Here is a 15,104-nt window from a genome sequence, read left to right on the forward strand (position 1 = left end):
CTGGCTTTCTGCACGACAGAGAAGAACCCAGTTACAGAAGGCAGGGTCTAACCGTGGCTCTCCTCAGCTTAGGTTGACTCTAATGCACAGAACTGCTAAGGAGGGATGACAATCTGTGCCAAAGATTGGTTTTCCACTTATACATGACTACAGATCAAGCTTAGGCAATCTGGCTAGAAAGTATTGGAATCACTGAAAGTAAAATTTCATCTGAGTTGTAAAAGGCCTATCTAAAATAAGCTTTGTGAAAATATTCTATTCACAAAATTTATTTACATTGCTTTTATAAATGTACTTGATGTTCAGTTTTGGGCAAATAAACTACTATAAAAAGAGAAGTCTAGGGTGCACTGGAATACAAGCTGTTCCTCCACCTTTGCCTGCTATGCTCCACGTAACATAGTATAAAGCATACACTTCACTTCTTACTGAGGTAGTTATATTTATTTACTTTTAAATTGAGAGCTATTAGTTTAAATGTTACAACTACTTCCCAAGATGTCTGGCAAGTGATGACTACTGTGTTGGGAAGAGAAGTTTGTAAATCTAATAGAAGGGGGCAGAGTCTGTAAGCAAAGTTTCCAAAGACTTAAGAGCTAATGAAGGTCACAGTTCTCCACCCAACCAAAGTGAACATTCCAGACACACGCTGCAGTGGTATTGCCCTCAAGTAAAATCCAAGTTACCGCAATTTTGAATCTTCTTACATGGTTGAGGGGCCTTCTAGTTAGTTTCTTTTACTAACTAATCTGTATTGAAGCCCTGACACAGAGTCAGAAGCAGAATGGGGGGAGGACAGGACACAAGATTACCATGTGATTTCCAAGTATGTAGATTCAAATACTTCAGTTCCATCAATACAGAACAGGAGCTGGGTAACGCCCACCCCCACTATAATCAATACGTATTCTACAATGTGGAGCTGAGAAACCAAGCCCCAAACATGAACACACACAGATACCACCAGGAAAGCTTTAAGAGTGATGAGCTTTCTTCAACGAAGCCTGCACACACCAAACAGTGTAGTCACCTCAGTCTGGGGCTGTGGCTTAGAAATGCAAACATGGAATTCAGTAATGCTGACAGGATTTGGACTAAATATAGTAGACAATACAAACTGAATTAAAAAATAAACAACTTAAAAAAAAACTGAGGAGAAAATTAGGTAGCAAAACCACCTTACAGCAAATGACTCAGACTCTTGAAGTGTTCACAATTGTGGAACCACTCAAACATATGATCACCCCCCCAAGGAAACCTCACCTCCATCACACAGCTGCTTCCTGGTTCCCTTCTTTCCAAAGCATGACAGTCACAAATCTGTCTGTCTCCAGAGTCCTCTTTTTAACAACAGAAAGTGACAGCCTCTACCCCATCTGCCCCCAAATACATTCTTCAGGGTTTATCACAAGGGGTATACTGGGACAAAGGAATGGACACACACACACACACACACACACACACACACACACACACACACACACACACACGTCTGTATTTGTCAATATAAGCATTTCCACTGTTCTTTGTTTAGTAACCCAAGTGAAACAACATTTATTTCCAGGAATGTTCAAAAAAGGAAGACTAAATTTCACACCAACTTCACAGACATTCATTGTCATCAGTAAGGAGAAGGAAACGTACAGGGCTGGGCATGTGGTCCAGTGGTGAAGCACTACCCTAGCATGCTCAAGGTTCCATCTTCAGGACCACCAAACACCCAAAGCAACCAAGTAACAAGACCCCAGTCTCCATGGAAACAAACACATTAGAGTTCAAATCCTACTAAGACCAATTCCATCTAACCTGTAAGTTATAGAAGTTGGTAAAATCATATGTATAACAGCAGCCATAACACTTGGCTAGTACTTGTGAGAGTGGCAAGGGGGGGACTTATGCAAGCAGGAACCTGAATAGTATAAAAGGTACACACTACTATGTTCTTGTAGGACCTCAGCAGGGAAAACCTGCAGCACCAATTCTTCCTACAACTCCTCTAGGAACCTGACCAAACCCACTACCCACCCAGTACTACAACTTTCTACCCAGCTATGCTATTCTACCAAAGAAGTAAGCTCCGAGAAAATGCACAACCCAGTAACACGTAACTGACTCATTACATCATAAAAATGCTTTCACACTGCCATCCTGTGGAAGCACAATTTCTGGCATTCACTGCATTCAAGACCACACTTTTGATTTAAAACAAAAAACAAAAAACAACAACAACAAAAAAAATTGGACATATTCACATGTACAGTTTCTTTTTACCCAAAGAAAAATCTCTGATTAGAGACGAAATCCTAACCTTGTTTCCACTCCAAATTCTTGAATCTCAAGGGCATGGAGGCAGTGGAGGGGTGGCCTAGGCAAAGTTGCATTCCAGCTCCACCAACATCTTCAGAGTTGATGGAGCTCTGCTGCTCTCACTTCAGCACCTCACTGACAAGCCAGTACCACCTGGCAGTACTGACATCTTTTGTACTGGAGTGACAAAGCATGCATGCGGATGCCGAAGGACAACTGAGAGGTCTTCACTTTCCTCCTTGTGACACCATGTCTTGGCTGCTGCACACCCCAGTGCTTGGATTATGGAGCTACCATGTTTGCTTCACATGGGTTCTGGGGATCCAGTCAGGTCCTCACAAGGTGCCCATCACCATTTCCTCTGCCCACTTCCCTGGAGTTTTAACTTACTACTACTATTCTTCCTTCTGCCAACTTAGAGAAGGGCCTGTGACCACATAAACTCATTAACCTTAGCCCACTACTAAATCCTGTTAGCCTTTCTGAGTTACTTAATCTTTTGACAATGTTTAATAGGAATGGCTAACAAAATAGCCTTCTGTCAGACCAGATACAGAAGAGAAGGACCTTACAATCCAGTCAGGTTTACTAGATCGCCAACAACACAATTAAGTCTGTAAGAATGATGAAAAGTTAACTTTATCAAGTCACCTTACTATTTTGTGACCACTTCAGTTACTGGGAATTCTGGTAAATATTTAGGGTAAAGAATGGTGGGAAAGCAGTAACAGAAACAGAGGGCAGCAAGACAAACAGTTCTTCCAACTAGCAGGGAAAATACCTGCTCAGCTTAGCAGACACAATCGTGAGAGTACTGTTCACAACCACCAAAGAGCATGACACTCAGACAGACACTTCACAAGCTTCAAACCTGTGAAGGCAGCACGAAATGACTTATTCAAAATACTTGAGCAGAGACAATTACACTTGCAAATGGAAAACATACCTTCTGCCGTTATCTAATAGGAAGTTAAGGATAAGGATCTAGAGGAAATCCATCCAGATTTAAGATCTAGTTCTGGGATGGAGAGAAGGCTCAACAATTAAGAGTACTACTGGCTTTGTCTTTCAAAGGACCTGGGTTCAGTTCCCAAATGGTGGCTTACAGATCTGATGCCCTCTTCTGGCCTCAGCAGACACCAAGGCATGCACATGGTACAGACATACAAATACATAAAACAAAATAAATACTAAAAATAAAAATAAGTTTAAAATTCTAGTTCTGTCTTGTGGAAGCAATTCATTAGCTCTGACAAGTGTTAATGGGACAATACAGACTACAAGGAGATTATAAACACACTGGGTGAATACTATAGAAAGACCTCATGAAATCTATACAACTTTTCTTTTCTCTTGGGACAAGATCTATGTAGTCCTGGCCATCCTAGAACTTGCTGGATAGACCAGGCTGGTTTTGACTCAAAGAGATCTGCCTGCTTTTGCCTCCAGATTTCTGGGATTAAAGGCGTGCACACACCACACCTGGCTAAGTCTACCTTAAAGGACTCAATACTGTGACTCAACTGCAGCTATGTAATAACTATACCTAACATGTCAAAAAGTGTAACAGGCGATTATCAGCAAACATAATTTATAAATGAAGTAAAACAGATTTAAAAGGACAAAACTACAAATTTATTCCACTAAAAATCATTTAGGACTTTTCTTTTTGTTTAGAGAAGGTCACAATTCTTTAGCCTAGGGTACCCTGAAATTTACTGTGAGCAAGGCTAACAACTAACTCTGGGCAGTTCTGCCTCAGCCTCCCAAGTGTTAGATTCTATGGGAGCCACAACACTAGCTTATCTATTGTGAGCAGGCTCTTAAAACAGGCTTAAGCATTTATTTTAATACTCCTACTTTTACACAGGAAATGCTCCTCACCAACAATAGGTGTGGGTCTCAGGAAGATTCGTTTCACCTATGACAGCACCAAAGCACTTTCCCACTTTTCTTTTTGTAGATAAGAAAAGACCCTTGCTCTACATGCCTTGAGTCTTACTGAAGACAGGAAGATACTGTTAAGACTATTCTTTGTAAATTAAGCTATGCAATGCTTGAGGGAACCCTCAACAACTCCTAAAATATCTACTTAATACAACACACCTACGAAAAGGGAGCCTCAGAAACCTTCAGCCCCTTCAAGCAATGACTGTACAGTGGCTCTCCTCTGGAAAGCTCTTACTGTAACCAACACTGACGACCTGTAAGCAAATGAAAACCCAAACGTCTTTGGAATCCAGGTAACACTCTCTTGTTGGCCCAGTTCATTCACCATGAAAGTAAAACTCAAAACAGATCATTCCTGCCAACAGGATCAATCTAGGAAGCACAGAAATCACTTTATGCTTTTGTAGACACCCCAACCCCAATCATTCAAATAATGTGTCTAGTTTATAGAACACAAGAGCAATCGCCTATCTTGATAAACCTTTATCTGTCACGAATCATACATCTTTTTATTAATTTCAATATCTTGGACCAAAAACACCAAAATTATTTATGATAGTAATTAAACAATTTAAATAAATGTAATCAGAAAATAGCACTACAAATACTAAAGTATTTTATGGTAGTAAAAACTTAACCCAATCAATCAATCAATCAATCAATCAATCAAATCAGAATGTGAGTATCAGAGTGTTACAACGAATATTATTATATAAGATAAACTTCAAAGCTGTTGTAAGAACCACTGACCACTACCCCATGGGTGTGCCTGTCCTCTGCCAAACATAAAAATTTAGGTAATTATTGCTCTTGATCCTACGAGCTGTTTACTACAATATAAGTTATTTTTAAATTAGCAAAACTTTCTTACATATCCAAGCCTGGCTTTGAACTTGCAAACCTCCTACTTCTCAGTACTGAAACTTCGAGCATGTACCACCATACATAGCTTCTAATTACTAAACTTTACCAATGTCCTGTTACCTATAGAACAAATCACCGCAAATAGCCAATGATTAAATAGTTTACATTCTATTTCATAAATTTCAGAAGCAACCAAAAACTCCTTCTGTAGAACAGAAATAATTAAGTCACTTTGAAAAGTCTTGGTTGATGTGTACCTCTCATTGAGAAAAAAACCAATCATACAACATGTCTAACCTTGACATTTGCTATGAAATTGTGGTAAAGTAGTACAGTTTCTACAGGAGACATCGATGTTCTTTTGCTGTTTCATCAACTAACCATATCCCTACATGGGATGTCCTACTACATAATGCTCCTACCCTTCTTTCCCCAACACCTCGGAACAGGCCAGCTCATCAATAACTTCAGTGTTAGTACAGGTAATCAGAACCAATCACACAAACTGCTTTTACCTGTTATACTTCATGTGACCATCCCCCCGCATCTATTTGTTTTTGCTTCTCTGGGAAGGGTCTCATTCAGTCAACACAAAAGGCAAGTTAAACATAAAAATTACTACCTTTTCATGGGCAATACAGACCAAATGGGAAGTCTGTTTACTAAGAACGAGCACAGAGGTAAGACCACTCACCTATGTAGACTCGCTTGCTATACCTCTGCATCAGCAGCAGCACAAACACATGGAGAGGGATGAGGTTGATGATAAACACATAACCTCCCCATGCTGAGACCTATGGGAAAAGACAGGTATGTCTCATTTGTCATGACAACCTAAACATACATACACACACACAGTTCTTATTTTTTATTGATAAGTAAAATATCTCATAAATCCAGTAAGTTTTTTTTAATTTTATTTATTTTTATTTCATGTACATTGGTGTTTTGCCATGGATGTCAGGTCCCCAGGAACTGGAGTTATAAACAGTTGTGAGCTCCCATGTGGGTGCTGGGAATTGAACCCTGATCCTCTGGGAAGAATAGTGCTCTTAACTGCTAAACCATCTCTCCAGGCCCCAGTAAGATTTTTTAAACTCACTGAAGAATAGCTCAAGTTAAATTTGATTTAATGGGAAGGCTAAGAACATCACATAATTGTGAATTGGCAGAAAATAGGCTGTCCTGGAAATGGGTTCTAGAATATAGATAATAAATGTTTAGAAACAACTAACTTTTATTTCATCTATGATGATGTATTTACTGAAAGAAAGTTCACTGAGCTTAAAAACAATAAATCCTGGCACTGGTCAATGACTCAGTAGAGGGCACTCACATGCCCCTGGTCACACTGTGAGGTTCTTAACATTCTGGCTGGCTGTAGCCTCAAAATGGATTATAAGTGAGAACTCTATTTAAAAAAAAAAACAACATGCATGTCTTGGACTTGTATTATACTGTATACATATTTTTAAAATCAGAATAACCATGGCCACTGAAGTCTAAATTAAATATTTTTAAAAGCCAACATTCATTCTCAACCACTACCATGGATGACTTTCATATGCTCCGAACATACAAGAAGCTCTTTAGGATCAAAGCCCATCATCATGTCTCATTTAGTCGGAAAGTGCAAAGAGTCATTGTTACCAAGTCATCTTATGAGGATGTGTTAGCATACAAAAAGATTTCAAAGTAACTTCTTAGTGACCTAGCATTAGTTCATATACATATACTGCTTAGTCACACATTTTTTCCTCAAAGCCCCAATGTCACCCTGAGCTTAAGCATCAAGCTCTGAGAGTGTTAGAGCTGGGTATTCCTAGCATGGAAAGTGACTTGCTTAAGCACAGGGCACAACACACACCCCAAGCATTAACCACTTTGGAAGGACCACAGAAAACTGGTACAATTAGTTTTAACAATTAGTTTTTTTTTTTTTTTTTTTCCCCTCGAGACAGGGTTTCTCTGTAGCTTTGGAGGCTGTCCTGGAACTAGCTTTTGTAGACCAGGCTGGTCTCAAACTCACAAAGATCTGCCTGCCTCTGCCTCCCAAGTGCTGGGATTAAAGGCGTGCGCCACCAATGCCCGGCTTAACAATTAGTTTTAATTTTGTTAGTTTTCACATAAAAAACTACATAAGCTATTGGGAGAAAAAGAGGCAGAAATATGAAAAAGTAATATTGAAGCCTAGCCCCCAGAAATCTATTTAAAAATTAAGAGGTAGTGTACTGGTTAACACAGAGTACGTGAGCAATGCCTGGGTAATGACTGCAAGGAGTTCGGCAATCTGAAAGTGCAGCCAGAATCAATATGCCACCTCATCTCTGTCTACTCACAGACAAACTAAAAGCAATATGAACACATGTCTCGTGTTTTAAAGCGGCCTTGCTCGTCCTTCGCATGATCTTTTATTAGGGGGTTTTACTTTCTTCTTCTCTGGTATACACACCACAGGAAATTTCCCTCACTTTAAGGAATGAAAAGAGAGCACAGTGGGCCAAAAGAACATCCAGTCTCTCTTTCTCTGTTCTGTCTTCTCAGGTAACCTTCCTTTGCGAGAGCTTTTTACCAAGACTCCTTAAGTGTCCTCATTTCTCTAGCCTTCCCAACTTAAGTGATTATGTGACCATTAAACAGCTAATTCCAACAAAGGAAAACTAATTTTTAGTAAGATATTTAAAACTATTTGAGTGTTAAAACAGAAGCTAACTTTATCTAAACATTGTTCTCTGCTCTGTATTTGACAGGTAAAGTTTCTTCTTTTTAGTTTGTAATGAAACTGGGAAAATATTTTACTTGTCCATAAGATGAAAAATGATACATTGGAACAATAAAAATGTATTTTTAAATTCAATTCTAGATGTCATTTGCAAGTTAAAATCTTTTAGAAATTCAATGCTAAGAAACAAAGATTTGTTTCACTTGTTTATAATAAATACTGCATTTGAGGAGGGGAAGGCAATACAGGGACACACTAAGAACCCAAATCCAACTCCAGTCAGGAGGGAGGCAGAGGGTGAGGAGAAAAGGGCTGCTCTTGCTGCTCAGAGCCCTTAGAGCAGGCAGGCGAGGATCTTACCATGTAGAAATACGACAAGCAGCAGCACATCGTCCAAAACACAGACCCAGTTTTCACAGACTTTACCTAAAAACAACAAGAGCAAATCCCATTGTAAAACATGCATGAAGACGGTTAACCATCTAAAAGGTACCCAGTGAAGACTGAGGCTTGGTTATCCTGACTGACTTAAAACACTTTCCAACACTGAATTAAGACACATTTTATTTGTGTTTTTCAAGGCAGGGCTTCTCTGTGGCTTTGGAGGCTGTCCTGGAACTCACTCTGTAGACCAGGCTGGTCTCGAACTCAGAGATCTGCCTGCCTCTGCCTCCCAAGTGCAAGACACATTTTAATAACTGATTCTCTTTTGGTTAGTCTTCAGTAAAAAGAATAATGAGGAACAAATTACCATTTTTCCCCATTTTTTGCCATGAGAAAGTTAGTATCAAATTGGAGCCTTAAATGTGTAAGTCTATATTTTCATATGGTTGATTTGCTAGACCTAATACCTTTTTGTCTCTTTATTTGAATACATGATCATGTATATAGACTCTAAGCTTCCATTTTGAAAAACTGTAACAGTAAACAAGTTGTAGATACCATAATCAATATTTTAAAATGCATATTGTTGAACTGTCTCCCAGAAGGCCCACTACATAAGTAAAATTCTCAGCAATCAGTTAGAAAGACTTCATACAAGAAATCAAAGTTCAACCAATCCTGATTTAAAAGTAGTAATTTCCAAATGAGTAAGCACCTAAAGAACAAACTGTATGTTCAAAATAACTGAGGCAGACCTAAACACACAGGAAAGGGTCATCTCTGATTACCTAAGATGAACACCTAAGAAAACATGAGAACAAGTCCTCTTACAAGGAATTCTCTAGTCAGAGAGTTGTATTTTATCTTTTGGTCCTGACAGGCATGTTCAGATAAGTAAATTTCCAGGAATTCATTACTTTAAAAACAGGATTTTAATGATACAGTACAGTCAACTTCAAATGATGTCTACACTTTGGTACAAGTTATGGAAAAAAAATACAGTAGAAGGAAGCAAGGAAGGTAGGGGCGGAGGAAAGCAAACATTTCTAGTTTACAGCATTCAATGAGAGTAAGGAAGAAAGTATACTAAAATGGCAAGCATTTAAAAAGCAAGAAAATATCTTTTCCTTTAGCTAACCTGAGATAATCCATTTGAGGGGTAACCACAAAATACCAGAGAGGGAGTTGGGGTAAAGTGTCATTACAAAACCTGGAGCTAGAAAGGCTGAAATGACACTCAAATGCCCCGCAGAGGGAGAGCAGCAAGATAGGAAGGAACTGAGTGCTCAGAGAGGTCTCTGAGAAGAGATGCAGAGTGAAATGGGCAAGAGCAGAGGGCTGCCTGCCCTGCAAGGCAAGAGAGCAGAGGGCTGCCCTGAAAGGTGTGAGAGCAGCACAATACAATGGTGTTAGTGGCGCAGACAGATAAAACGGTCACTCGGAACTTGGCAGTGTAACGCACACCAGGTTAGGTATCTCAGCAGAGAGCTGGAGGAGCGACTGTACCTTTCTGTGACTAGGACTCCCATGCACTCTGACAGCCTCTGCCTCCACCTGACACCCAGCATGCCACTGGTAACCAGTTTTCAGTCACTCACCTGCCTATACTCCAGACTGTTTTTCTTCAACTGGTTCTGGTCAGCCGAGACACTGAACTCTGTCATCAATGCATGGGCCGAATGAACAAAAAACTATCCAGGGTCCTAAGCACCTGCCAAGTCATACTTTCTTGGGCAATTCCCCCATCATTACAGTACACAGCTTCCTTCTACCTTGTTACTTGTATGTCATAGTTAATATTCTTATTTATACAAGTTTCTTTAACTTTCTGGGACTATTTCTTTCTCAGTGAACTCAGATTATTATAATCTGTAAGAAAATCACATTATAGCCACTAAATACATTCCATAGACTTGCTTTTTTCTTTTGAGATAGGGTTAGGGTCTTACACGGGACCCTGACTGGCCCTCAACTTGCTACACAGCTAAGACTGGCCTTTTGAAACTCCTAATCCTAATCCTCTGGGTTCTACTGTCCAACTGCTGAGATTACAGGTGAGGCATCATACCCAGTTCACATTCCGTGTGCTTAAATTTCCTCACGCTATATAAAGCCAACTAGACTATCAAAGAACGAGAAGTAAAAAATATCCAATGTTGACAAAAAAACTTGGCCATGCTATGCTGATATATAATTAAGTCTTTCTCCAACTGAATGGATAAAGATATAAGAATTTCAGTTAAAGTACATTTTGAGATCATACAGTGCAGCCAGGCACTGAGTTTCTAATGGCTCTGCTCTGAATACCAACGGCAGGGAAAGGCTTCTGGGGTAAACTACATGAAGCTTTGGAAGCAGGATTTATACAGAACCTTCAGATATGATACAAGGCATTCAACAGTCCATAGTGGACTAGCAGCAGCAACACAGATGGAGGGGTGTGAAACTTAAAACTATGGGTCTGTAAAACACAATCCAAAGAAGGTTAAGGAGAAAATTAATCTTTACTATATTTAAGATGTAAGGGGCTAGAGAGATGGCTCTGTGTTAATGCTCTTGTAGAGGACTGAAGTTTATTTCCCAGCACACACAGAAGCTCACAATCACCTATAACTTCCAGCTCTCGGTTATCTGATGGACTCTTCTGGTCTTCATGGGCATGCATACAATTTAAAAAAAAAAATTTTAAGGATTTATAAGACATGGTAATAACAAGGGTGGTTCAGCATGGGGGTGGGGAAGGTGTACGTCTTAGAAATGATGACCAGAGTTAAGAAAATCTTTCTAAAGGAGCATCAAGGTTTCAAAGAGGCACACCTTGAGGGGACTGTAGTAAGGAGGGGAACATACATCACCTCCACTATCTCAAAGTGAACAAGAGAGGCTCTGGTGGATGAGGTAAGACACAGGATGGGCTATGCGGGACATGCTCAAGAGCTGCTTTTATGCCACAAGTAGTAATAACAGGTAAGAGGAGAGCCAGAACTCCTTCACTGGGGTCCAGTTTAGGACAGATGTAGATGGACAGAAGTGAGGATGTTCAAGACCAAATCAGTATATTTAGAGGGAGCTGCTGGATCTGGACTGACGGAGGAAAAACCAGTTTCCTGAAGAGGTCCACAGATGGCCCATGTGGAGACTTGGTTTTGTAATTTGGTCTTTGACAATGCTTGGTGGAAATAAATGTGACAGGCTCACTTACCTTTGAACTGCTTCATTAGCAGACAAGTTGAAAGGACTAAGTTTGAAACTAACAAACATGTAAGATGGAAGAGTAAGTTTCAAGACCAACTAGAAGTCACTTTAGTGGAAAACAGAAGGACAAAAGTTAAGCTGCAACCAGACTGAGAAGTAGTTATGAGATTATGTTTATTTGCTGAATTCTCAGCTATATGCCATTAAAATGTGGTTTTATATGTGCAAAGCCCTAGTTATGATCCCAAGCATCAGAAATAACATTTTCTTCCAAAGTTAATTGAAATAGAATTTATCAGAGTTTAAAACTTTGACATGAGACATTTCTGGTTCTAGGGATGTGAAGCTTCACATTATTCACTAAAGGCAAAGAGAAAGGAAAGACCAGAACTAAAATAGTTTAAAAGAACCATTTTAGAACTGAAGGTAAAGGTGTGTGTGTGGGGGGGGGGGACGACAATAGCTCAGTAGTAGAGCTTGTCGAGACAACACGAGTTCACACACACACACAACACACACACACACACACACACACACACCACACACACACACACACACACACACACACACACACGACCATTCGAGTGTACATGAAAAATCAAAAGAATAAAAAGACTCCAGGTCTTCATATCCTCAAAACTTGCCTGCCTGCCTGCCTGCCTGCCTGCCTGCCTTCCACTCAGCTTGGCTGGTGAAAATGGAATTTAATCAGAAAATCAGCCGGTATATTGCCCCTAGATTCACTGTAGAATCAACGTAGTAAAAATGAAAAACAGCTTTGCCAGCTAAAAGCAAACTCTGAACACATGAAGATATCTACCACTCTGCTCACCCAAAGTCACAAGAAGAGCTAGGGCAGACTAGTCAGAGACCAATGACACTGAACCTGGAATGAAAAGGCCTTCTGAGATAAGGTCATTCTTCATCTTCACTGAGAGGACTTACACATAGCTTAGGAAAACTATCTGAAGATCAGCTGCAACTTTGAAGGTATTTATCATACCACAGACTAATCAATTGTGTGCAAATGCTTGAACACAAACTCCACCCAAATCTTTGGCTGACATGTATTTATGCAGACAGCGGTGATCTTTAAGAAGCTAAATTAAATTACAAAGATTAGAAATAAAAATAACAATAAAGTCATTAGTGTAAAACAGAGAGCTGCTAGTTTTAGTTCAGGTTTAACAATGCAACATAACTCAGAAAAATGAAACAAAATCCAAAGTTGTAGCACTCCCTACAATGCCCCACCTTCCACCAAGTTTAAGGGATTCACAGAGACAGGAAAGGATGGCCCATGCTTGGGGAGAAAGAGCAGTCAGCACAGACTAGATCTGAATGGGCCTGGTGTTAGATTTAGAGAACACGCACTTCAGTCAACTATTATAAATTAATGGAGATACATGTTTTTAAAAACATACAATGTTACAATAGGGAGCATCAATAATGAAGTAAAATATGTACATTTTTGTACTAGTGTGAAGAAACTAGAAGTAACTAAAAATTTGAGAGCAGAAAACCACAATAAAGAAATGAAAAATATATGACCTAGGCTTAAGAGCAAATTTGAGATGGCACAAGCATAAATAAACAAGGGAACAAATTGATTAAAACTATCTTAAGAACACAGAGAAAAATTCCAAAAGAGAATTGGGGAGAGGGTGCATTTTGAAATCACAACTTTCCAAATTTTATGGTTAGTAATCTATAAAACCAATGGACCTCGATGAACCACCAAATATAATAAATAAAAGAAAAACACATTAGACAAGGAGAAAATTCTGAAGAGGAAGAGAAAGGAAAAAAAATCAAAACGTCAACCTTAAGAAAGACACTATCATTTAAACATGAAGGCAGGCTGCTGGGTGTGAGGTAAAGACCTATAATTCTAGCACTTGGGAGGCAGTGTAGAAGAATAAGGAGTTCAAGGCCAGTCTCAGCTATATAGCAAATTTAACAGCAAGCTGGGCTACCTGAGACCCTTGTCACAATAGAATAAGCCATCAATTATATATGTGTATATATACACACACAATTATCTGAATTTTCACACACACACACACACACACACACACACACACACACACACACACACACACCGATAATAGCATGAGAGAAAAACAATGAAGCAGATTGTACTAAATTGAAGATGTATGGTGTGCTTTCTACATGAGACACAATAAAGATTTTTTAATTGGAACAATTAAAATGAAAAATATACTTCGGCAGATAGAAAGATACTATATTACAAATACAAGTCAAACCACAGAAAAGGCTGTGTTAAGTGGGAATTCACCAAACACTCTAATCAAAAGGCAGAGTTGGTCAGGACAGATTGAGACCCAATTTTATGAAGTCTTTTCGAGATGAAACCAGGGCCAAGTCTTTTCTGAATGATAAGAAATCAATATAACTGGGGAAGGAAATTAACCCAAAGGTTAGATAAACCTTAGCCAGGCTAATCAACTAAAGAGGGAAGATACAAAATATTAAAAGCAGAAATAATAGACACCATTTACAGACTATACAGAAAATTATGAGACTTGTAAAAAAACTTATGCCAACAAATCAGACAATTGAGATGAAATAGTGATTCAAAAATGGATATTACTAAATTACTCATGAAGAGAAAAATCAGATCAGAACAATGACATTACGAAGCTGATTCAGAAAAAAAAAAAATCTTCCAGGTGCAATGGTGAATTCAATGTTAAATGAAAAAACAATGGCAATCTCATAGAAACTTTCAGATTATTAATGAAAAACATTCCCTAACTCAAAGAAGCATCACAACCAGACAAAAACAATCCAAGAAAACTACCATACAAGAGTTCTCATCAACTTAGATATAAAACTTCTAACAAAATATACATAATATAAACACAACAATAAGCACAAGGTTGTACATTGTTAGCAAGTATTTATGTATTTATCTCATGAAACAAAACTTTTTTTTTCCTTCGAGACAGGGTTTCTCTGTGTAGCTTTATAGACCAGGCTAGCCTCCAACTCACAGAGATCCACCTAACTCTGCCTCCCGAGGGCTGGGATTAAAGTTGTGCACCACCATTGCCCCCGCTTGAAACAAAACTGTTTTAGCATCTGAAAATAAACTAACCCAGTGATCCCCTGTCTGGGAATTCAGAACCTTGGGGAACATCTGGCATGGAGGCACTTTTGGTTGTTGCCAGAAGACCTACAGAGTGTATAGAGGTAAAGAGCCTATCACACACAAGACACGACACAGCAAAAGATGACCCCAACCCAAAATATTAACACTGCAGAGGTTAAGAAAACATGACTATAACAAAGTCAAAAATAAAATGTGATCAACCTCAAAAGTGACAGAACAGAATGTGAAAACCAAGGAAAGCTTCCTTAATCTGTAATAAAGGACATACAGCCCAACATCATGCAAGTACTTAAGTCAGAGCAAGTGAAGGGCATCTGTTTTCCTTGCTTCTGATATTCAACACTGTGTTAAGATTCTAGTCAGTACAAACCAGGAAGGAAAACAGGTACCCACACTGGAGAGAAAAAGGCAAAGCTAGCCTTTTTTTACTTGGGGTAGGGTAGGTAACATGACTTTGGTATGCTTAAAATCTTAGGAAATCCAGAGGCAAACAAAAGTAAAGTTAGTAAAGTTTATCACAGGACACATGATCAATACATAAAATAT

At 39.0% G+C, this 15,104-nt stretch overlaps 1 protein-coding gene across 1 annotated transcript in view; it reads right to left on the reverse strand.

Moving 5' to 3' along the window:
* Stt3b (STT3 oligosaccharyltransferase complex catalytic subunit B) overlaps positions 1-15,104 on the reverse strand; it is a 43,821-nt gene that overhangs the window by 16,840 nt on the left and 11,877 nt on the right. Inside the window, exons 3-4 of the mRNA XM_027415314.2 lie at positions 8,204-8,269; positions 5,816-5,915 (exon numbers count right to left, since the gene is read on the reverse strand). Coding sequence (XP_027271115.1) covers positions 5,816-5,915; positions 8,204-8,269 — 166 coding nt within the window. The remainder of the gene's footprint in view (positions 1-5,815; positions 5,916-8,203; positions 8,270-15,104) is intronic.

Source organism: Cricetulus griseus, chromosome 4 (assembly GCF_003668045.3).
Source record: "Cricetulus griseus strain 17A/GY chromosome 4, alternate assembly CriGri-PICRH-1.0, whole genome shotgun sequence".
Lineage (NCBI taxonomy): Eukaryota > Metazoa > Chordata > Mammalia > Rodentia > Cricetidae > Cricetulus > Cricetulus griseus.